This window comes from Dipodomys merriami, unplaced genomic scaffold (genome assembly GCF_024711535.1).
Source record: "Dipodomys merriami isolate MVZ:Mamm:240054 unplaced genomic scaffold, mDipMer1.0.p SCAF_9, whole genome shotgun sequence".
NCBI lineage: Eukaryota > Metazoa > Chordata > Mammalia > Rodentia > Heteromyidae > Dipodomys > Dipodomys merriami.
Genome location: NW_027206512.1, coordinates 35919014 through 35943766, shown reverse-complemented (window position 1 = coordinate 35943766; position 24753 = coordinate 35919014). Strand labels below are relative to the sequence as shown.

Here is a 24753-nt window from a genome sequence, read left to right as displayed (position 1 = left end):
GTTAGTTTACGCTTTGAAAGAAAAAGGGAAATTGATAATAAAGAAACAGTGTATAGTTAGCACTGCCTCATTCACTTGTTTGGTTGGAAGAATTCAATGAGAACATACACACACAAATCAGTATTTGTAGACCTTGCAATTTAAAATGTTAATGAAATGTAAATTTTTCAGTTGGAAATTCATGAATGTTCATCCTTCAGCGGCATTGTATCCAATCTTGTAGGAATCCTTTTTAAAAAATTTATTAGTCCCAAAGTCACTCGTTGTGCCTTTGCCTTCCATCATTCTGGGTGTATTTGACAATCAAAATGAGAATGATGGCCAGAAAACACAAAATAATTTTAACTTAGAAAACAACTTGCTCTTTTCATTTTTTTCTGATGAACTCAGGTTTTTGGGCTCCAAGCTATTCATCAGGAAGAGAATGTGTTTAATCTGATGTGAAGCTGGCTACTGAGCAATCTAGTCAGTCTGCAGAATGTTTAACTCGGGGACTGGTAGGCTGCCAGCCATTGTAAATGTTTTCACATGATGAGAAGTACACCATTAAATCTCTTAAATGGGCAAGACAGAGGACTAAGATTTCATCCCTTTCAGAGCAGAGTGGCGGGAACTAAGTTTGGAGGGATTGGGCCATCTGCCTCAGGTACTCTGGGCATTCTTGATTTCCTTTCAATCCGCTGGGATGACATTTTCTCATTTTTCAAGAGGTCAGTTATACAATCTTCATCCTTCCATTTGCAAAGCAGTTTATTTACAGTACTTACTATAAATAAGATTTATAGTATTTACTGTATGAAAGAACCTACAGTTGTGAACTAGAGGTTGATACCTGAGGTGTTAATCCTGGCATTGTCACCAACAACCTACAATCAATCTTAAGTCACAAAACTCCTAAGTATGCCATTTTAAACTGATGGAAAAGTTCTCAAAATTGAGAATAGTCACATTCCATCCATATTCCATGTACATTTTAAAACAAAACAAAACCCTTCCCTCATGGGGTTTCTTTGTTCTTTGCTTCTCATACAATCACCTGCCTGTCATCTCTAGGATTTGTTTTTAACAGATGAGGGTTATTTCTAACCTTCAAACGAGCTCTGTTTTCATAGATTTAAGACCATGTGATTCTTTGATTTTCAGATGAGCCAGCTCATCTTTCCCCTGAGTAGTATGCAAATGAGTGCCTGAAAGGCGTGTGTATTCAAAGCTGTTCCCAGAGTGGGGCTACTGCAAGGTGGTAGAAAATCTCAAGAGAAGGTTTTAAGGTAGGTCTGCTAGGAGCATGGCCTTGAAGAGGACTGTGGGACTCTGATATCTTTGTTTCCCTTTCTCACTTTCTAGCTATAAGCGAATGGCTCTGCTCCCACCAGGTATTTATTCCTTGCCATGATCAGCATCCTTGTCACAGCCCCAAAGCAATGGAGCCAACCTATCAGACTAAGACCTTCCCAATGTGAGCCAAAACCTTTTCTCTTTGTAAGCTATTTGTTATATAGTACACAAAGCTAACACATTTAGAAGAAACACTAATCAGATAACCAGGGAAGAGTGGTTGATTTGTTACTCTTACAATCTTTTACAAAATCATCATCCAACACGAATAAGAATGTAGCTCAGGAGTAGGGAGCTTTACTGGCATGCACAGGGCCCTGGACTTAATCTCTAGCTCTGAGAGAGAAAAATCACCACCCAGCACACAGTATGTTACAAGCAAAAGACTGAGAAGCTAGCTTTCCAGATGCATAAGTCTTGGAAAACTTCCGGTAAACTTCACATATCATTGAAAAATATTAGTGAGGTTTTGCCACATATTGGATGCTCAGGGTAAAACCACAGTGAACACATTTAATGTACAGTAAGTAGTAGGTATGCCTACCTCCAATCAGAATTTTCCCATTGTGAGACTTTTAAACTAACTTAAAAGTTAGTTTTAACATGTTAATTCCACCCCCCCTCCCCCGCTTTTTTTTTTTTTTTTTTTTTTGCGGTGTTGGAGATTGAACCCAGGGCCATGCCCATGGGAAAGTACTCTAAACTGAGTTATATCCCTAGCCCTAGTTCCAATTTTTTAAGAGAAGTTCTTAATGTACACAAGAAAATGTCTTCTCATTATTTATATATCTTAGCTATACTCTTGGCTACATTTCCATTTAAAAAAAAATTTTTTTAGCTTTAGCATTATATAATACAAAAATATACCCGTGGCTACAAAGACCATTGTCAAACACTGCCAGAAAATCCAGGTTGAAAATACAAATAAATTCTTCCTTGTACTTGACTTTAATCAACTTTAGTCTTTGGACTAGAGTTAGTTTTAAAAGTTCTGAAAACATTGGAAGGAAATCCTCCCCACTCCCCCCCAAAAAACCTACAAGTATTTCATGATACAAAAACTAGTCTGGAACTTAGCATTTTGCCTACTTGAAAGCTAGGCATCTTTAGGAGAAAGTCTATGAAAACAGTAGAAGACTGAAACTAATGATTTTCTTTTTCAGACATCTCTGCAGATTTCAAATTTCCCAGTGATTACAGAATGTCTAATTTATCCTGCATTTATAAATCACTGATACCAAAGAACTGATAGGTGACTTTTATTTTTAATCAACAAATTATTTCAATAACACACAAACACTTGTTTTTAATTTCCCTGTAGTTCTGTAGTCATTTTCCATAGTTCCTATATTACTTTTGACATGACTTAAGTACCTAAAACATCTTCAAAGTTACATAGGTGCAATTTTGTGCTTTTAAAAACAAACAACCATATGTAGGTGGCTCAGTTCCTCAGGAGTCTGAGAGCTGAAGATCATACTTTGAAGCAGGCCTGGATGGAAAAGTCCCTGAGACTCTTATCTCTAGTTAACTACCCCAAAAGCCAGAAGTGGAGCTGTGGCTCAAGTGGTACAGCATTAACCTCGAGCACAATAGCTCAGGCTGAGCACAGTGCCCAGGCTTCAAATTCAAGCCTTAGAACTGGAACAAATAACAACAACAAAGCCACAACCTCCCAAACATAGTAACACTCTGCTGTTTCAACAATGTATTAAGCTACACGTAGGGGATATACTGCTTGATCTTTTGATGTTATTTCCCAGGTAGACATTCTAGTTGCTGTTTCCTCAGTATGACTGTTGAAGAGTCACACTGGATGTGACAAACTAAGGAGCATATAAGTAAAACTTACTTGAACTACTTAACATGCTTCTCATCTAAAAAAACATGGCAAGATTTGAACATGCTCATCTTCAGAACCAGAACTGATTCATCTTGAGGACTTCTGTACAAGACAACTTAAGGTGCAAAGGAATCGATGTAGCTCAAGTCCCTCTAAGATGGATGCAAAGCGGGGAGAGAGAACCATCTCCTGCCCTGTCAGAACGCTCCCTTTTGAAATAGCCCGGTATTAGCCAGTGAGGTAATCCGTGATGTACCAGCCGTGGCTCCAGAAGTGGGTGGTCTTTGTGGAGGGAGGTGCTCACTCACTCTACCTCTGGTCACAGCCAGTTCCTGCAGCTGGAGAGAGGGCAGCCCAGACTGCACTGGCACATTTCTTCATTTCTCACTTGAGTGCCCTTCTTTAGTTTCCTTTCAACTGCCCACTTTATATTGGCTTCATTACACCACCGCTCCATTTGTAATGTAAATTGGGGGACTCGGGGGAAGTTTTTCTTTTGGCCTTGTCTACGGAAGAATACCGAGAGGTATTCAAAACGTATTAACACAAATCAATGGCACCAATAAAAGCAAAATCTCCTTAGCAACATAATCTTGATTGCAAAAGGAGAACTGAGAGCATTTAGCAGAACAGTGGCCCACATGGAATACGCATTTGTCTGGAAGAATCCAGCACAAAGCCTAAAAGAGAGATTTTGAAAAAATCCGAAATTAACTCACAGGGAACAGTTACTCTTTTTTTCAAAAGTACACAATTGGCTACATTAAATCTATCGTGTGCTTTTGGCTCAGCAACATTGTATCACACCGCTTTGCAAACTGAAATTACAACACCCTGCATGCTTCACATGAGTTACAGGGTGTTTTTTGTTTGTTTTGTTTTTCGAGTTTTTTTCCTTGGTTGATTTCTTTAGTAAAGCAAACAAAAAAGTCTCAAGAAATATTCATCTCCCACACAATGCAAGGAAAGTTGAATGGCACTCTAACAATATGGAAGACTGTAGGTACAAAAGGTTGAGCTATCTTACGTTTTCTGCAATGGATTCCAGGACAGGAACTACGGCAGGCAGTAACAGTCTCCATTTGAGAAAAAAGAAACTCAATACACTGCAAAGAACCTGTATGAGACTCTTGTTTTACTGTAAAAAGTGAATATAAGAATGGAAATTCAGAAATAATGGATCATTTTCTAAAAACTGTAATATTGACATAAGGAATTTAAAGAAGGCAATTCCTTCTTAGACTTCAAACTTTTCATCTAACCCACTGTCATTTTATATTTTAACTGAACAATCCTAGTGACAAAGGTAAAAATATCTTTATTGCCCACTGTAGAGATTTTTAGTAAATGAAGCCATTTTGCTAAACATTTTATCTCTTGTTGTATTGTATATGAAAAACGTGTAAATACATTTTCCATATATGTGGTACTATTTTTATAAAGGTTAACATTGGAATGTGGGCTAAATGGAAAATAATGTAACAAATTCATACATAAGGCCTTAGAAAATACTAATGTATATTTACAGTAGTGTTTAGAATAACTTCTGCCTCCACTTTGAAATTTAAAACCCTGAACAGGATAATAATCCTATTGAAAGCTACATGCATCTAAAATTTTTACAAATAACTATATTTGGGAAATAAAGGTAATACTTAAGTTGTTCTCCTCTTCCCTTTCTCCAGCACTGAGAACAGAGCCCAGGGCCTCATGAATGCTAGGCAAGTACTCTACTACTGGACTATACCTCCCAGCCCTTTTTCTTATTCTTTCATGAACACGAATGAAAGTCCATGAAAACATAACTTTAACTTCATTGTACACAGTCCTAAACTTCATATTCATAATAATGTCAATGTAATTGTCTTACTTCCAGACATTACGAATAAGTTGTGTCTGCTGAAGATGTGTTCATGCATTCATGGGAAAGTACACCGTGTACTCTGTCCACTCATTTCCACACATCTTACTAGCTCTATCAACTTCTTTAAAATGATTTCTCAACTCCAGACTCTTTTCCAATTTTACCTAAACTTCCTTCTAATTTTATAGAAAGTATTTTATAGACTGAACATTGTGAATTTTAGTTTTGACCAGGGCATTATGTTTTGAAATCACTTATTACAAATAGACTAAAAACACTCAAGACTGGGATGGTGGTACACATCTGTAATCTCAGCCCTTGGAAAACTGAGGCAAAAAACTGAGTTCATGACCAGTTTGGAATACACAGGAAGACCCTATCTGTCTCTGTGTTGCTCTCTCCTCTCACAACATGCACAGAGAACTAAAGAAACAAAACCAACAGTAAGTAATCAAAACAAGCACACTAACCAAAAATTTTTAAACATGCCCTAGCTGAAATCAGATTTTTGTTTATTGAGATTATATTTTGCATACATACAAACATACATGTATGCAAGGTATCTTAACTGTAATTCACCAACTATAACACATTTCTGGCCAAAAAAAAAATTATCTAACCAAAAAGAAAATTTGTTCTAAAAAAAACAGTATTTGAAAGCAAAATATAACTTATGTCTTGGAAATTCAATTCTATATTTTACCAGTTATGTTCATTTTTAGAATGTAACAGTACTACCTAAATGTTACCATACTTACCTGGAAGCATAAGGAACCCTGCCTACCTATCAGAAATTGGTGGTGCTTCTAAGAAACTATTTCATGCTCATTCAAGTACACGGGTACACATTCCTTGAATCCTTTATTTAGTAGGTTTTTCTTCTAAATATTTTTTTTTGTAAAAAATGAATAGAAGTATACTTTTTCAAGGTAATATTTTGATATCTTCTCAAAGTAATAACAGTAAGCTAAGTAGAACAATATTTCCTTTTAGTAAAAATTTCCATTTTTAAGCCAGGCACCAGTGGCTCATGCCTATAATCCTAGCTACTCAGGCGGCTGAGATTTAAGGATCATGGTTCAAAGCCAGCACAGGCAGGAAAGCCCATCAGACTGACCTCCAATTAACCACCAGAAAACCAGAAGTGGCATTGTGGTTCAAAGTGGTAATGTACTCACCCAGAGCGAAAAGCCCTGGGACAGCACCCAGGCTCTGTCTTACAGCCATGCCCACAACTAACAACCAAAAATAAAAAACAAAAAAAATCAATTTTTAATGAATGAAAATAGAAATTTCATTCATAGGGAACACAACACTTAAAACAAAAAGTCCATGTCTCATGGACTTTCCTGCCCAGGCTGGCTCTGAACCATGATCCTCAGATCTCAGCCTCCAGAGTATCTAGGATTACAGGCATGAGCCACTGGTGCCTGGAGGACTATTTCTTAAAGAGCTAAGAAAGCAATATATTATTTTTCATTAACAGAAAAAAAGTCCATTCTCCAATTAAGAACACTGTGTATAGAATAATTATTCAAATATCTTAGATGTTACTATAGTCTTAAAATCTTAGAGAAAGCAATTTTTCAAGTATATTTAATATTCCCCAATTCTTAAAGCATTCTAAGTACTCAGACTTTTCCATTTCAAATGCAAAATCTGACAACTTAAGCTTAAAATGACATTGTAAATAAGTTGAAAAAAAAAAAATGTAAGCTCATTTCTACTAAACATCCAGGACTTAAAATTCAAACATCATTAAGTGGTTAAAGTCCTGCTTTGGAAATAAAAAAAATTAGTAACAAAGAAGCAAAATCATTTGATAATCTTCTAGAACATGTGAAGAGAATTAAGTCAAGATCAGAATTCCCTTTTTTTTCAGTTTTCTTTAATATTGAATACTCTGTTGGTTCAACTTTTCATTTTATAAGGAAACTACCAATCATTATTCCAGAACCAAGTATACCAAACTGCAATTAATCAACAGTAAGTAATCTTTCAAGCTGCTATCTAAGTATCTTTATAGAGCCCAGTGCAGGTGGCTCATGTCTGTAATCCTAGCTACTCAAGGGGCTGAGATCTGAGGACTGAGGTTCGAAACTAGCCTGAGTAGGAAAGTCCATGAGACTTATCTCCAATTAACCACTTAGAAGGTCAGAAGTGGCACTATGGCTCAGTGGTAAGAGTGCTAGAGGAAAAAAAAAAAAAAAAGCTCAGGAACAGTGCACAAGTTCAAGCATCAGGACCAGCAGCACAAAAATAAATTTTAAAAAGCTTCATAAATGTACAGAACAAGATAACTCAAGAATTAAGGTGTCTTTCAAATATCAACTTATATGAAAGGTTTCCAAAAAAAGACAAGGTAGGCTGTTTTACCAATGAAAAATTATTTCACTTTTAAAAAGAGCTAAATTTCAACATTAAAGTAGGGTTAACCATTCAAACATAAATAGTTTTGGAGTTGGGCCTATTCTTTCCTCCCAAATCATATGTACTTTTGTAAAACAGTAGTTTGAGCTGGGTGCTGATAAAGCTCACACCTGTAATGCTAGCAACTCAGGAGTCTGAGATCTGAGAATTGTGATTTGAAGCCAGACAGTTCAGGAAAATCCATGAGTCTCTCCAATTAATCACTAAAAAGCTGAAAGTGGAGCTGTGGCTCATGTAGTAGAGCATGGGAGAGCACCCAGGCCCTGAGTTCAAGTCCCAGGACAGACACAGACACACTATACACACACACTACACACACACACACACACACACACACACAGTGGTCTGAGAAGCAGCCTCATGTCCATTTTTCTATCCTTCCTTCCTGTGTATAAAGTATGAACAGACAGGATCTACCAAGAAGCAAAACAGCAACTGGACCATTGTATACATTCTTGTAAAATAGGTATAGCAGGGGGTAGGACGGTGCTCAGTGGTTGCCTTGCATGCATGAGGCCTTGGGTTCCATTCCTCAGCAACACATAAGCAGAAAAACCCACAAGTGGTGCTGTGGCTCAAGTGGTAGAGAGCTAACCTTGAGCTGAAGAGCTGAAGGACAGTGCCCAAGACCAGAGTTCAGGCCCCACAACTGACAAAATAATACTAATAGTAGTAATAATAATAATAGCAGGGAACTAGTGGTTCAAGCTTATAGTTCTAAAGTGTAGGTCGAGACCTGGAAAACCATAGTTGAAAGCCAGCCCTGGTTTAAAAAAAAAAAGTATGCAGGATTCTATCCCCAACTAACTAGCAAAATGCCAGACTGAAGACCTGCCTAAAGTGGTAAAGTGCCTAGAGCACAAGGGCCAGTTCAAACCCCAGCACCAGTATAACAACAAAAATTCAATTACCATCTTTGAAGAACTGAAGGTGTCAAACTATTCAACTTACTGTGACTCACTTTAGTTGGTCTTCTAAACACCTAGTTAAGAATGTCAGAGGGTAGACATGGTGGGACCTGCTTCTAATCTCAGCACTTGAGAGACTGAGATAATATACTTCATTCTTTCTTCCTTTCTTTTTTCTTTGGTCCAAACCTGGGATTCAAATACTTTCACTTATTGGCTGGTACTCTATCAACTGAACCATGCTTCCAACCCAAATATACTGAATTCAAGACCAGTCTATGCTACAAATAAGGAAGGAAGGAAGGAATTGGAGGGAGGGAGGAAGGGAGGGAGAAATGGCAGAGTAGTTTCCCATCTTTCCTGCTTACATGCATGCACACACAGAGATCCACAATACTTCCAAAGAGTACAAGGAGTCTAGGACTAGATGCTAGAGTAGAGTCAAATAATTTTAAATACATTTTTCATTTAGTACTACTGATGAACAGCAAGTCACAGCAGAAATAAGGCATGTAGCTAATGGGTACTTGGCTAAGAAGTCAAGTCCGTGAGAACTGAATCACATGTAAAAATTACATAAAACTTGTATATCTGAACTCAGGCAACTCTAAGTCCAACTATACATTAATCACTAATGTCACAAATGAATGTCAATGTACTCGAATGAAGTAACAATCAGAAGTGCTTTGTAAATGATAATAAAAACATCATACTATAGTGCTTGATTTCAAAATATTCTATTATAGCTGGGTGCCGGTGGCTCACGCCTGTAATCTTAGCTACTCAGCAGGCTGAGATCTGAGAATCACTGTTTAAAGCCAGCCTGGGTAGGAAACTCCATGAGACTCTTATCTCCAATAAACCACTAAAAAACCAGAAGTGGTGCTGTGGCTCAAGTGGCAGAGCGCTAGCCTTGAGCTGAGGAGCTCAGAAACAGTGCCCAGACCCAGAGTTCAAGACTCATGACCAACCAAAAAAAAGAATACACATTCCTAGAGAATTTTTATGCAACTGCACAAAAAATAAAAATCGTAAGTGACAAAAGACTAATTAGGATAGAAGAAAAATTACGTTAAATAGCTGGTCACTATAGTTCTCTATGATGTAAACTGCTGCATAGTCTACAAAGTCATTACATTTTTATGCTTTTTTGGATCCTGAGGCTCACTGAGCGTTTTATGGATATACAGAATTTTCACATTGAAACCACAGGAATTACTGGGGCTTGGGGAAGCAGTACTTTTAGTTTCACTACTTTAAGGTGGTATGACACAATCTAAACAGAAGTTAAATAAAAGTGAGAAGTATTTGAGTTCTTTTTACTTTGTACACTTCACAAAAAAGTGTTATATAAATCCAACTTGTTAAGTATTTGGGTGTGTGAGGCAACAGAAACCAATAATTCTCAGACAAAAACTGTTGTAAATTCTAGTTTTAAGATTGCTCCTAATGCCCAATACAGAAACAGGATATAAGATACTGGCACTTAGCTATTCAAATATATAGAGAAAAGTACAGTACTTAGGAGAAGCACAAAGAAATACTTAAAAAAAAACACAGGTATATTAATTAATGAAACTGGTATTTAAAAGATTTAATACAAGGAAAAAAGGTATAGTGGTACCAATTCTTAATACAAATTATTAAGCACAGTTCATATAATTTCAAAAATTATTCACATTATTGCTCGATACCACAGCCATAGGGAACAAGTTGTTGACACATTAAAACGTGTATTGTTTTAGCCATATAAAAACATAAACGTACAGATAGGCCATTCATAAAGTTCTAAATGCATGAAGATATGTACAACCCAAAGGAAATAAGATATAGTTATATATGTGTGTGTGTGTTTAACAGCAATAAGCTCATCTGACTCAAACTTACATGTCACATCTTCAATAAAAAAGTCGTACACATAACTGGATTGAAGGTGAAACCATAGGGTGGATAAAAACAGTACTAAGTGCTCCATTTCTTAGTAATAAGCTGTTCTAAATATTGATGAGGTACTAAATACCAACTTACTTTTAATTCTATAACTTTTACTCACTTTTTCCCACACTCTTCAGAACCATTATGTCCATCCTACAGTTACTGTCAGATTAAGAGAAATATTTTTCTTAGAAAACTTTAAAAGAAGTATGTCCATATGTTTGTATAGAAGATTTAATGACAATAAAAAATAACCCATATAAGGCCATTATTAATATTATTCTGATCAATCAAAAATATAAACAGATTATGATGCTATTATATTTTGTGATCCTGAGCTCTAGCAACCATTACATACATGCATACCAGCCATTGATTTGTCTATTTTAATAAAAATAATTTAATGCTGCCTTCCTACCTTTGAAGACAGAAATATTTTCAAAACTTTTGACAAGTCTTCATAATGTTAACAGATATATCTGCTGTAAACAGAGCATTAGGAACTATAAGAGAAAGGACATGTCAGGTTTCAAAAGGCTATTAAAGAAAACTTACTATTTTAAAAATAATTACTATTTTAAAGGGAAGAAAAATTTAATATAAAGAGTGTGCTCGGTAGAATAGACAAGTAGAGACTTAGAAAGATGTTTTTCTACGTTAAGAATTTATAAATACAGGGCTGTGTGTACCTTGGTGATAAAATAAAAAAGGCTGGCCACTTTTTATGCTAAGTTCAAATGTATTTTTTTTTGAGAATACAAAAAAGTAATCCTTGAAAATCAGAATACATAACAGAAAAGAGCACAATAACTTAAGTATTAAACATCTGTATGAAATAACTTGCAAAGTTTGACAAATATGCACACATAGAACATGCGGTTATTTAAAAACAAAAACAAAACAGAAACAAAACAAAAACACCACACAATTCTGTAGAACCAATGTTATGTCACCACCAGGAGAGCACCAAGCAAGGCACCATTGGAAAGACAACATACTTGGAAAGTCTCTATAAATAAAGTAAATGCTAATCTGGTCGAAAAATCGGTGTCTTTGGTAAAAATTCTATGAGGATGACCTGTAAAAGCAGAAGAAAAAGGTTTCAAAGATTTGAACAGACAATTATCTTAAAACTTTAGTTATACTATATCCTGTAATTTTTTTAAAAATTCTATTTACTTTTCAAAACTACAACTTTGTTTTCTTATCTGATAACCCAGAACCTCATCATTGAAAATGTTGTTTATTTCTGCATCTTTACCAAATATAAAAACTTCCTCATAAGGAAAACTTTATAACTTTACAATTCCTTTGACAGTGGAGGAGCACATGCACAAACATGCATGCCTGGATGAGAACAGGAGGCTACCTGCATGTCAAGTTTTTCATGGTCCACAGATTTATTTAATCCCAGTAATTATCATCCGTTTTAGATGAGAAAAACAATGATTCTAGTTGTAACATCATAGATTGTGGAGTCAGAATGCGACCAAAAGTCGTAACTCCAAGTCTTGCCTTGCCTTATTTCTACTGTCCTAAAGGACTGCAGCTGATCAATAATCTTCATGCTTCCACACTATTTTTCATAGATCTTTGGGGTGGAGGGGGGCGGTAGATACTGGGATATGAACTCAGGTTTCATGATGGCTCAGTTTGCTTGCTTGGTGGTTCTCTAATACTTGAGCCACATCTCAGCCCTGCTTTTTCCAAGTTATTTTGGAGATAGACTTTTCTGCCTAGGCTGGCTCTGAACCACTAACCTCTAGATCTCAGCTTCCTAAGTAGCTGGGATTACAGACAAGACTATGGGTGCCCAGCTCATGTTCCCACTCTTTTATCAAGGTCTCTAAATTCTAAAGTTGCTCCCATTTTACCTACCAGGATTTGTGATCTCTAGATAAAGAATGTGAAGACACACACACACACACACACACACACACACACACACACACACACACACACACACACACACACACACACACACACACACACACACACACACACACACACACACACACACACACACACACACACACACACACACACACACACACACACACACACACACACGGCTGGCAGGGGGGAGAAGCATATGTATATATGTGTACCGTAGGCTAGCTTCAAATTCAGGGATCTCCCTAGTGCTGGGATTACAGGTAAGAACTGCCATGACTGGCTTTCAATTTTAAATTGTTCTCTTCTTAGATTGGCAAAAGTAATTTGTCCCAAAAGACTTTTAATAGTTAAGTGAAGGAAAATGAGCAAGAAAACACAGTAACACTAAAATACACAAGGGGGTCAGGGATAATTTTTATTCAACTTGATCTGTCTTAAATTGCAATTAACTCTTTTGCTTCAACTCTATATAAAACATATACTGATCAAATATATATATATATATATATATATATATATATTTGACCTGAATAATTTCCACATTTGGTGAACTAATTCTTTCTTTAAAACACTATGTCTTGATATGATTTCCACATCTGAACAACATACGCAACTTAAGGCCTCTGAGGCAAGAATCTTCATTTTTACCCTTGAGTTCTACTAGTTTTTGCTCTGCCTTCTATATCTGCCTCAAAAACCTTCAGGTCCTGCTCCAGTTAGCCTACAACTAAGCCTGCAGGGCCATGTTTGCCATTCTCTGGACTTGTTATTTACTCACAACACATGTCCTAGCATCCTGTGCAACTATTCTCCACCTAGCTTCTTCATTTGAGCTATATCTCCATTCCTCAGGCTTTTCACCTATAATAATAAAGGGACTAGTCTAGGTGAAAAGGTTCTAATGCATTAAAATTTAATTAACAGGGGGTACCAATGCTCGATAGGAAATGTACTCATTACCTTACTCATGTAACTGTAACTCCTCTGTACAGTATCTTTACAATAAAAAAAAGTATTAAAGCAAATTTAATTTACTTTAAAATCCACTTTCAAGCCAGGACCTGGTTGGTTCATAGCTATAGTCCTAACTACTTAGGAGGCTAAGATCTGAGGATCATGGTTTAAAGCCAGCTGGGGCAGAAACATCTGTAAGACTCTTATCTCCAATTAACCATCAAAAAACAGGACATAGCGCTGTGGCTCAAAGTGATAGAGCACTAGTCTTGAGCAAAAAAGCTCAGGGACAGTTCCCAAGCCCTGAGTTCAAGGTCCACAATTGAACCCCCTACCCCACCCAAAAAAAATTCACTTTGAAGACAACTCTTCCTTATTTCTTGTATGTCCTCCAACAGTAATTTTAACTTTTTCACATTCTATAATGTGAACTACATAATACAAATTATAGACTATATTGGACACAAACCACACCCGGAAATTAGCCACTGTCTTGTTTCTTCTAAATTGTACACCTCTTTATCATATCTGAATAAAGAAAAGTTAATTTTGAACTGGTATTTTTCCAGATTATCTCTAATGTCCAAAAATCAATGAGGTGTAGATAAATCAAGGAAACATATCTGTAAGTTACAGAAAAGTTAAGAAACAACATGGGATAATTAGGTTACTATCTTACTGTGATCCTGTGTGATATTGAGACATTTTTAGGACTCCCTGAAAAATTATTTTTAGGGAGCGTTTTTTGGTTTGTTTTTGTTTTTGTGGGTTGTTGAGTTTTGAACTCTGGGTCCGAGACTGCCCCTGAGCTCTTCAGCTCAAGGCTAGTGCTCTACCACTTGAGCCACAGTACCACTTTCAGTTTTCTAGTGGTTAATTAGAGATAAGAATCTCACAGAAGTTCCTGCCCAGGCTGGCTTTCAACCACAATCCTCAGATCTCAGCCTCCTTAGTAGCTAGGATTACAGGCGTGAGCCCAGCATTTTTAGGGAGTTTTTAAAACTACGCTTTTTTCCTGTGTCAACTATAGAAATATATATGTCTTAGGAAATCCCTTATTTTTAAGACAATTTTTTAATACTTTCTGTTTTACTACTCCTCTATATTTCTTCTATTATAATGGGAAGAAGATTGGCTTTAATGGTGCTTAATCATGGAAAACATGTAAATTTAGGGAAGTAATTTTACAAACACATACTTTAGAATGTTTTAGATTACTAAATAGTTTTTAGTTAACAAAATTTTAAGTATATTTTGTGAATCAAAGAAAATCATATAGCAAGACTTCCTTGGAAATCATAGCATTGGAAATATTTTTTTCAGTGTTGGGAGATCCAACCCCAGGGCCTTGCACATGATAAAGAAAGCATTCTACCACAGAGCTAAACCTCAGCTCAGGAATAGCTTTGTTTTCCTTTCTATGGTGAATTTAAAAACACAAAAAACAATTAAAACTTCAGTTTTAAACTGTGTTGGGTTTAAATGTATTGCATTATTTTTCATAAAACTGTTTAAATTTCCTATCTCTGGTTTCCAAATATATACATAAAAAAATACATGAGTAGGACCTTCATGGGTCAACCTTAAAACACATTACTTAAATGTGTTTTTTTGAGGTTATAAAGAGGTATCAATATCTTTCTTTCTCATCATCATAAATTAACGTTTGATATAATGGCTAAAGCTAAAACCTATATTACTAAATTCACTGAATACAGCTAGTTTGCAGTGGAAGAGATACTTTAAATATCTTTTATGTTCAAGAAAAAAATGGGATTTGGCTGTATGGTAATTAAAGAAATGAAAAATACTAACAAGGAAATTATTTTATCATAATTTCCAACTGTTTCAACACTCTTTAAATACATCTTGTTGCGCACACACACACACACACACACACACACACACACACACACACACACATACACACACAAAATCTATGATGGTTATATTGTTGCAAAAAATAGACAAAAGTTGCCAGAAATGCTATACCAAGTACTTCACAAACACTGTGTTTTTAGTTTTCAACAATCAGCTCTTCCTTAAACGCTTTTCTTTTAATCTAATAATCTTTCCATGTTTAAAATAAAGCACTTACGATCAAGGGAGACTTAATGAAAATTCATAATTTCCTATAGTATTCTGAACTTCTCAAAAGGAGAACAGTCATTTAAGTATACTAGGGAGTCACACAAAATTAAAGTTTAAAATCACAGCATATGTATGCAAAACTAGTATCTTTGAAGGATAAACAAGATGGCCAGTTTCTCTTCTTAATTTTAAGATAGTTTCACAAAGCAAGATTCTAATAACTGAGAGATTCTCTAAAGTCCACTGAGGTATATAGGCAGTTAAAGTCTATAAAAGCTAAAAGTTTCTTAAGCTCCAATGGCTTGGCTGAAAGGTTTTCTTCCATACTTGGAAACTTGATTAGCATTATATAAAAAAGCCATATCTGACTTGCTGCGTAACCAAAGTTGTGGTTATTCTTTATACAGCATCTAAAATTTCACACTCCATCAACACATGTTCAGGCTATTTTATCTTGGCAATTAATTTATTATTTTTCAGAACACAGTGAAGCCTTGTTTTCAAGTCATTCATAACTTTATAAATCAGTCTTGCACATGAAAAACCCATGCATCTGTGAACCGTAGAAAATCCTTGCACTCAAGAGATTAAGCTCCTGACACCTTTGCTGATTAATAATCATGGAAAGAATAAGATCAGAAGCAAAATAAATGATCATTTAATAGAGAAACTCACGAAACAGCCCTTTAACTTACATATTCCATCATGTTATTCGTTTCACATTTCCTTTTGCTCAGTCTCCAGTGCAAGCACAGCTAGACAAGTAGGAGAGTAAAAGAAGAAAAATGAGCTCTATTTTATTGCAGCACACAGACTAGCCCATTTGTCCACCTTTCATATTTTTAGTTCAACAAAAGCATCTGTTTCCATACTGTGCAATTCAGACCCCAACAGTACGAAGCTGCTCCCTGTGGTACTCACCTTGTGGTATAACCTATTGTTTTCCCATTCTAATAACTTCTCAATCGATCTTCGTGTCTGGAAGACAAATGAGGAAAAAGTTTACTCATGACTGGTTTTAGAAAAACTTTGTTTTGCAGCTGCTTTTTGTGAGAAAAGAAGTATAAGACAGTGTCTGAATATAGGGTGGGCTGAGACAATGTTCCAGCACTAAATAGTAACTTGAGAGAAAATAGTGTTTCTAAGCATATGTATCTTTTGAACACTGTTCCAAACCTATTGGTCTCTAACTTAAAACTAGCCAAGCCAAAAAATAATGTCATTAACCAAATTATATCTGTATTTATATTTATATATATAAACCCTCACTTCTTCAGAAAATATCTTTGCAATATTTAAATAATTTAAAAGTATTTAGCAATATGTAAACAAACGCAAATTAAATATTAGTTAACAAAATGAAAATGACCTTTAGGGTAGCATCCAAAATCAAAGTAATTGTTAAGATAAAGGAAACATCATTAAGTTATAAAAATCAAACTAATTTGAACACCATACTTTAAAATGTCCATATATAAAAGCCAGTTTATTGGCTATTCTATTTTTTCCTAGCTGAGTCAAATTTTAATTTTTAAAAAATTAATTATTTCACAATCAATTGTGAACTTTAGTTTACTTGACGGTTGCAATATAGACTATGCTGCTTGGAACAGTTGCTTGGGGTAATAAATAAAGAAGATAATTCATGGTGCCAGGTGTTAGATGAGCTAACACCACTGCAGGTGCAAAAGGGACAGTGATGCAGCAAGGATTGACTTGGTGCAGAAAGGATTGACTTGCTACTCGGTGCAGCTGCAACTTCCTTAAGAGGAGGAAAAAAGCATCGACTGCTATTCATGTGGCACAACTGTAAATAAATAGTAATAATCAAATACTCAAGTAAAGGATGAGCTAGGATGAGCTAGGTGAAAAAAGTATGAGGATCAAGCTGGTTTTGAAGAGCTAACAAAATACTAATACTTATTTAAAGCACCTATTGTAATCCATTTCCAATATTATCTTTTAGCTTGATCAACATGTGAAAAACACACCAAAGTCATTTAGGTGCCAATTATAATTCATAACTACCAACAAATTGTCTCTAGGTGCATTCTATTTTCCAAGCTGAAGAAAAATCAGAAAATCAACTACTTCTCTAGGTAATAATATGCCAATGACTAATTTATTACATTACTTTTTTCAAACAGTCTTTTTGGCAAGAATTTTAAAGAAAAAAAAAGTGCCCTTGTTAACAATGATCAGCGGACCTCACTTGTTTCTTTGTAAAGATAGCCTTTTAGAGGCAGCCCTCCTTTTAAATGAAAATAGGGCAGCAGTTATGGTCACACTTTTTGTTAATTTAGTTGCCAGTCAGCTCCAAATCAAAAGAAAATAAGGCTGCAGAGTGTAATTAACATTCAGTTCAGTCGTTTTGTCCCTTGTCTAGCCCCCAAGCTTTGTTAAAATTGCCATCTGAATGCTGAAGGCTGTAGGGAAATCGATTTGATTCTAATCGCACCATGAAAAGAACATGATCTAACTGCTTTCAGCCCTCCGTAAATCTGTACTAGGTCTTTAGCACAATGCAACTTCCAATTTAAAAAGCACTGAATGTCTCGTCAATGACTTTGTGAAGAAAAAAGAACAAGGAGCAGACATAAAAATTCCAATAGTTGTTTAAGCATTAAAGTTCATTTGCATCACAGCGAACCTGAAAAGGGCTGACCTCTCAAACCGCCTCTCAGGTCTATGAAGTTGTAGCCTTGACAAGCTCACATTGACAGAGCTCATTGACTCTGAAAGGCTACTCTATCAATGGTGAAAAATGGCAATAGGTTCTACTATGAGCAGGCATCTGCCTGCCCACCCGCTGCTAAACCAATGGCAAAACCGATTCAAAACCTGAATCTACCTTGTAATCTTCCTTTCGAGGACCTTTTAATAATAGATTAAGATTACTATACAATTTGAGGTTTTACTTTTACTGATGGGTTTTAATGGGAATGAGGGGTGATGAAAGAGTGGAAAACAGGCTTTCCAAGTCTGCTACTTTATATTAAAACTACAAGGAAAAAAAATAGGACTAAAGAGCTTAATCCATCTTGAAAATATTTATTACTTAGGGAAAAAAAAAAGTTACCACCATCATCAGTTCATCAGAAGTTTAAATACATGATATACTATAGTGAGACTAGATCTCATGATACATGTATATGTACACAAATGAACTTAAAAACATTTACTTTAAATGAATCAACTACCAGTATTTGAATAAATGACAATTACGAAGTATGAAACCTGAAATTCCAAATTACTTATGCAGGAATTCTGAATTTATTCTTTGCCTCTAATTATGAGTTTAATGATAGGGCTTAGTACAATAATTGTATCTTATAATATTTAAGAATTCTAAACCAAACAAACCCTGCTATGCCATAGTCTGAATAGGCATCTAAATATACAATATTTCTTCACACTTGACAGTCTGAAGTAAACGCTGTGAACTAGCGACATCTAATCTTGCTGTAAGACTTCTTTCCTGCTTGACAGGTGAAAAAAAGGCACTTGCACGTGCAGCTTAATTAATCATTGCACTTGACATCTCAATGATTTACAGTGAGGAGCAGGTGAGAACATACAAAACCAGAAAGGAACCCTTGATTTGAGTGGAACATTTCTAGCACACTAAGGTGACAAGTATATAGATTCTAGCAGTGATTCAAAAAGGAAAGAAAAGAAAAGAAAAGAAAGAAAGAAAGAAAGAAAGAAAGAAAGAAAGAAAAGAAAGAAAGAAAGAAAGAAAGAAAGAATAAAGAAAGAAAGAAAGAAAGAGAAAGAAAGAAAAGAGAGGGAAAGAGAGGGAGGGAGGGAGAGAGAGAGAGAGAGAGAGAGAGAGAGAGAGAGAGAGAGAGAGAGAGAGAGAGAGAGAAAAGGAAGGAAAAGAAACTATGCCACAAATTATTTGTTAGTAACAACAAAGGCTCAAATTAAATGAGGGAAAAAAGCATTAACTATTGAGAACATTTAATACTCAGCAATTATTTTAAGTTAACAAAATCAAAATATATTTTCAAGAATAAATACAATACCAATTTAGCAGACAGTGAAAAATATGACACTTCAACATTTATAAAAGCATTTCCAAAGCTTTTAAACTTCAATGAAAAGAAAGCACATTATAATTGCAATCATCTAAATATAAAAGTTAAGAGTTTATGTCCACAAGGTTGTCAGATAGCTATTTCTAATGAAATGTTAGGATTTAGCACTTCAAATTCTATAATTATTATCTGGAGAAGCAACCTGATAGTATAAAAATCTGTCACTTAATTTCAAATAATTACATTTTCTCTTCATTTTCAAAAATAAGTTAAAGCAAATAAATATGCATCAGAAAAAAACAGTATGTATAGGATCTATAAACATGAAATATCACTGAAACATATCTTTCTGGGCCAGGTTCTAAAAATAAGTCATCTTATTTTCTTAGAAGAGTTTAATACTTCTGAAAGCACCAGATTGATAGTCATGGGAACTAAAACTCTATTTAGCTGAAAGAACAGAGGAAAGGGCAGTACAGGCTTCAGTACAAGCTTCCCTACAGTGGGCCTTAATCCTTTTCAGTGCACATACCCTGGGGTGAGAGGACAGGTTAGTGGTTCTTTACCAGTGAGTCCTAAATCCTTCTGCCTAAGATGAACAACTTGAAATCTAATTTTATCATGGGTTCTTTAGATAAAAGAACCAAGACCACCAACTTACAGCATGTAAAAAAAAAAAAAAAATCAACTTTTGTGAGCATATCATATCACCAACCTGGTTTAGAAGACAGTGCTAAGCATCCCTCATGTGAGAGCCTATTTTGAATGGCCCTTTCCCTCTTTATAAAAATAAAACAGTAACAACACATTCCTTCATTTCAGCACTTTGGTGGTTTTATTTTCTTCATTGGTAAACTAGTTCTAATATAAAATGTCAGCCCCATTACAGTAAAAAAATCACAGGGATTCAAAAACATCATTTTAACTACAAATTAAATAGATTTGTGCATACAGACAGATCTCTGCGCTTCTATTTTAATTGCCTTTGATCCTACTGAAATTTTTGGTAGAATTATGAAAATAAGTGAAAACACGAAAACTGCAAGAGAAACACAAAGATCTAAATAAAATAATGAAGACATAAAATGGCTTATTAGATAATTACTCAGTATTTAATATTAGATATGACATGTCCTTAAAACTTTCCGAGAATTTAATGTTGGCTTACAACAGTAAAATACCCAGATAAACTATATTACTGAAATAGAAAACTAGGACTTTCTAATAATTTTTTCCTAAATACCCTAACTTTTTATTATTCCCTATAGACAAGCTATGTGCCATTATGCATAAACCTTTCAGAATAGCGAGGAACCACTAAGATAATCTTGAAGATACTTCTACTTTGTTACCACTATTACTTCATCTTCATTACCAATGACTAATTATTATTTGAATTTTTTAAAACTTCGTTAAGTAGTTTGCTCCTTAAAACTACAATTAAAATTTATTTGAATTGAATTTGTTCAAAACATCACAGAAGGTCCAAGCAATATTTCAAATATTCAAATTCTTATTTAAAACATGTATGAATTGAAACCTTTGTACAATTAAAGTTACAAAAACATACTTGATTTTTACATTCTTAAATTTATAATGCATTAAGATTCAACTACAGTGCTTTAAATGTTAATCTTAGTTTTAAGTATTTTCAAATAAGAATGTATATGTATTTATATCAGTGCAAACTGAAATTGTTAAATGAAACATCTTTTTAAAGTTATTGGAAGGGGCTGGGAAGGTGGCTCAGTGGTAGAGTGCCTGCCTTGCATGCATGAGGCTTTAGGTTCAATTACTCAGCCCCACATAAGCAGAAAAAGCTGGATGTGGTGCTGTGGCTCAAGTGGTAGAGTGCTAGCCCTGAGCTGAAGAGCTGAGGGACAGCACCCAGGCCCAAGAAGAGTTCAGACCCCACGACTGACCAAAAAAACAGTAATAATAAAGTTATTAGAAGGAAACTATATAAAGTAAAAAATTACTTAACTTAGGAAAAACTTAAAACAGAAAATTACTTGACTTACTTCTGAGATTAATGTAAAATTTCATAATGCTGAGATGTGCTGAAAATTAATATTTTAATATATAAGAACCAGGATTTTCACCAACAGGCTCAACAATAATATACAATCAGAAAATAAAATTTCCTTCCAGTATGTAAATAGTCCTTTTAAAATCTGTATATGAACAATAACTTTCAAGTAATCTAGACATACTACAATATTCACTGAATTATCACTAGAATATCACTTTCCTATGTTGGTCAAAAAGTAATACCGTTAGATAGTTACAAAAGAACTAAAATTCAGTTTCAAATGACAGCAGAACATTAGAAAAAACTCTTCATAAGACAAATTAGTATTATTGTCAAGAATGTTTTAAAGCTATATAATTGCCAAAAAATTTTAAAAATCAGTGCTTAGAACTGACAGGTTAAAAGCAATTAAAAAAATAACAAAAACACACTAGCTGATTGATCAGAACAGACAATTGAAGAAAAAAGAATAAGGAGCTAGCATTTCTGGATCCTCATTTTGGGCATGAGGTCATTCTAAATGTCTAGCTTTTATTACCTGCACAACGAGCTACTAAGCATCTTGTACTCCTTTCATTTTACAAATAAAAACGTAAAGCTTGGAGAGATTAAGCTTAGAGCCATACTAGAAAATAGTGGAGTCAAAAATCAATTAGTGGCTTTCTACCTCTTGTTCTTTCCATCATAGCATAGAGCTATAAATTTGTAGAAAAGAATCTTGAAGATATCTTGAAGTAAATAATGCATCCATGATGTATTATAAGTTATCTAAGTCATAACCAGATTATCAACCTTCAATTTGCCTAGAACTATGATTCAGGAAATAAAGATGAAGTAACAAAAAAAAATCAGAAAATTTCAAATAAACAGAAAAAAATAAAATCCACAAAACCATCAAATGAGTCAGGCACTGATGGCTTACACCTTTAATCCTAGCTACTCAGGAGGTTGGGATTCTGAGGATGAAGATTCTTAGTCAGTATAAGTCAGTGAGACCCCAATCTCCAGCAAAAGGCAGATGAGGTGTGGCTCAAGATGTAGACCACAAACTAAGCAAGCAAGCTAAGTGAGCATGAGGCCCTGAGTTCAAACACCAATAACAACAACAAAAGTCAAACAGACATCCTAGAACTGAAAGATACAGAGTACATGTCCACCAATATAATCTACAATCTAGGATGTAGATATAATCAAATGGACATCTGATTAAAATGTACTTTTCACCTGTGTCCACTTTATCTACTATACAAGAAAATGGACAGCAGATAACAAAAAGAAACAAACGAGGCAGTCCTTTGAAGTTTCCTAAGCTTATTAACTTGAGAAAGCTTCTAGGTCATAGCCACTATATAAGAAAACCATGAGACAAAGCCAGAGGCTCCCTGAGTTAAGAGACAGAACTCTGTAGAGATCAGGGTAGCTAGAAGTCACAGAACTGGTACATATCCAGATACGAAGAAAGTCCTGTGAGTAATACATGAAAGTAAGAAAAACTACCAGTACTGGGCAAATTACTACCTAAAAAGATTAGCAGTAACAGTGCCTAGAGCCATAAAGATCAGTACAATGCTACTTTTTTGTATCATCCATACTCAAAAACATAATAATACATAGGCCATTGGATAAAGTACTAAGGAGGGTCTTGATTCACTAGGGAGAATAACTAAACACTGATTCCTTGGAAAATAAAACAGAATTATATATCCCCACACTCTTAGGTACATAAACAAAAGAACTAACAACAGGTACACAATCTTCAGAGCAATGGTGATTTTTTTAAGTGCAAGCAGCCTAAATATTAATTGATGAATGGATAAACAATCTGTAACATGTAGCTCATATATGTAACATATAATATGTACAATAGTTATATAATGTACATATAAATATATGGATACACACACACACAGTTCTTCTTTTTCTCAAATCATAGTATAGTTAGATATGGTGGTACATGCCTGTGATCCTAGTTATTTAAGAGGTTGAGATCAGGAGGATCGAGGTTTCAGGCCAGTTCAGGCAGAAAAATATGCAAGACTTTATCTTAACAGAAAAAGCTGGTATGTTGGAACCTGTGTGTCTGTCACCCCAGCTATGACAGAAAGTCTAAAAGAGGTGGATTGCAGTCCAGGTGCATGTCTAGGCAGGAAGCAAGACCCTATCTCAAAATACTCAGCATAAAAAAGGCTAGAGGGGTTGGAGGCATGGCTCAGTTGGTAAAGTAGTAGAGTACTAGCTGATGAATGAAAGCATCAGTTACTGAGTTCAAGTCCTGATCTCAGACCAGAAAAAAAGGGCTAGACATGTGGTTCAGTAGTAGAGTGCCTGCCTAACATGCTCAAGGCCCTGAGTTTAAACCCCAGTACTACCAAATATATATATATATATATATATATATATATATATATATATATATATATTTATTTATATATATGAATGAGAGAGAGAGAGAGAGAGAAAGCCAGGCACTGGTGGCTCATGCCTGTAATCTTAGCCATTCAGGAGGCTGAGATCTGAGCCTGGTGATTCAAATCAGCCCAGGCAGCTAAGTCCATGAGACTGTTATCTCCAATAACAACAACAAAAAAAAAGCCCCAAGTGGCACTTTGGTTCAAGTGGAAGAGCACTAGCCTTGAACAAAAGAAGCTCAGGGACAGTACCCAAGCCCTGAATTCAAGTCCCAGGACTGGTACAAAAAAAGACTATATATATGTATACACTCACATATATATACATACATATACACATTTATTATATATAATATATAACACATATTGTATATATGTTAATAGAAGCATTCAAATGAAATCAAAAGCTGCTCTTTGTAATGATCAATAAAACAAATCTCTGGATAGTCAGAAGAGTAAACACAGATCCTTTCTTTATATTAGGTGTATCTTCTAGGGCTGGGAAGGTGGCTCAGTGGTAGAGCGCTTGCCTTGCATGCATGAGGCCCTGGGTTCAATTCCCCAGCACCACATAAGCACAAAGGAAAAAAAGCCGGAAGTGGCGCTGTGGCTCAAGTGGTAGAGCGCTAGCCTTGAGCTGAAGAGCTGAGGGACAGCGCCCAGGCCCAGAGTTCAGGCCCATGACCAGACCCAAAAAAAAAAAGAATAGATGTATCTTCTAACAAAAGTATGCATGCAATTCAGTAGAAAAAAAAGAATCATCTTTCTAATAAATGTAATTAGAGCAAAAAACAAATTCAATTCATTCATCCAACCATACAGACACCTCTTATTGCTCAGTGACATTATCTGCTCAACTATTACCTTTCTGTTTTTCTAAGTAATATTTTGGGGCTAGTGTACATGTCTTGTATATCTTTAGTCAGATATATCATTAAATAGTTACCATTTTTGTGTTAAATAGCCAATTCAAATTTTTTCATTTTATTTTCCTTTTTTGACCCTGTTCCAGAAAAT

General features: G+C 35.2%; 1 protein-coding gene across 1 annotated transcript in view; it reads right to left on the bottom strand.

The window, feature by feature from the left end:
- Positions 1–11040: 11040 nt before the first annotated feature.
- Positions 11041–24753, bottom strand: part of Chic2 (cysteine rich hydrophobic domain 2) — a 34773-nt gene continuing 21060 nt past the window's right edge. Inside the window, exons 4-6 of the mRNA XM_070012468.1 lie at positions 16178–16234; positions 15952–16011; positions 11041–11393 (exon numbers count right to left, since the gene is read on the bottom strand). Coding sequence (XP_069868569.1) covers positions 11343–11393; positions 15952–16011; positions 16178–16234 — 168 coding nt within the window. The 3' untranslated portion in view covers positions 11041–11342. The remainder of the gene's footprint in view (positions 11394–15951; positions 16012–16177; positions 16235–24753) is intronic.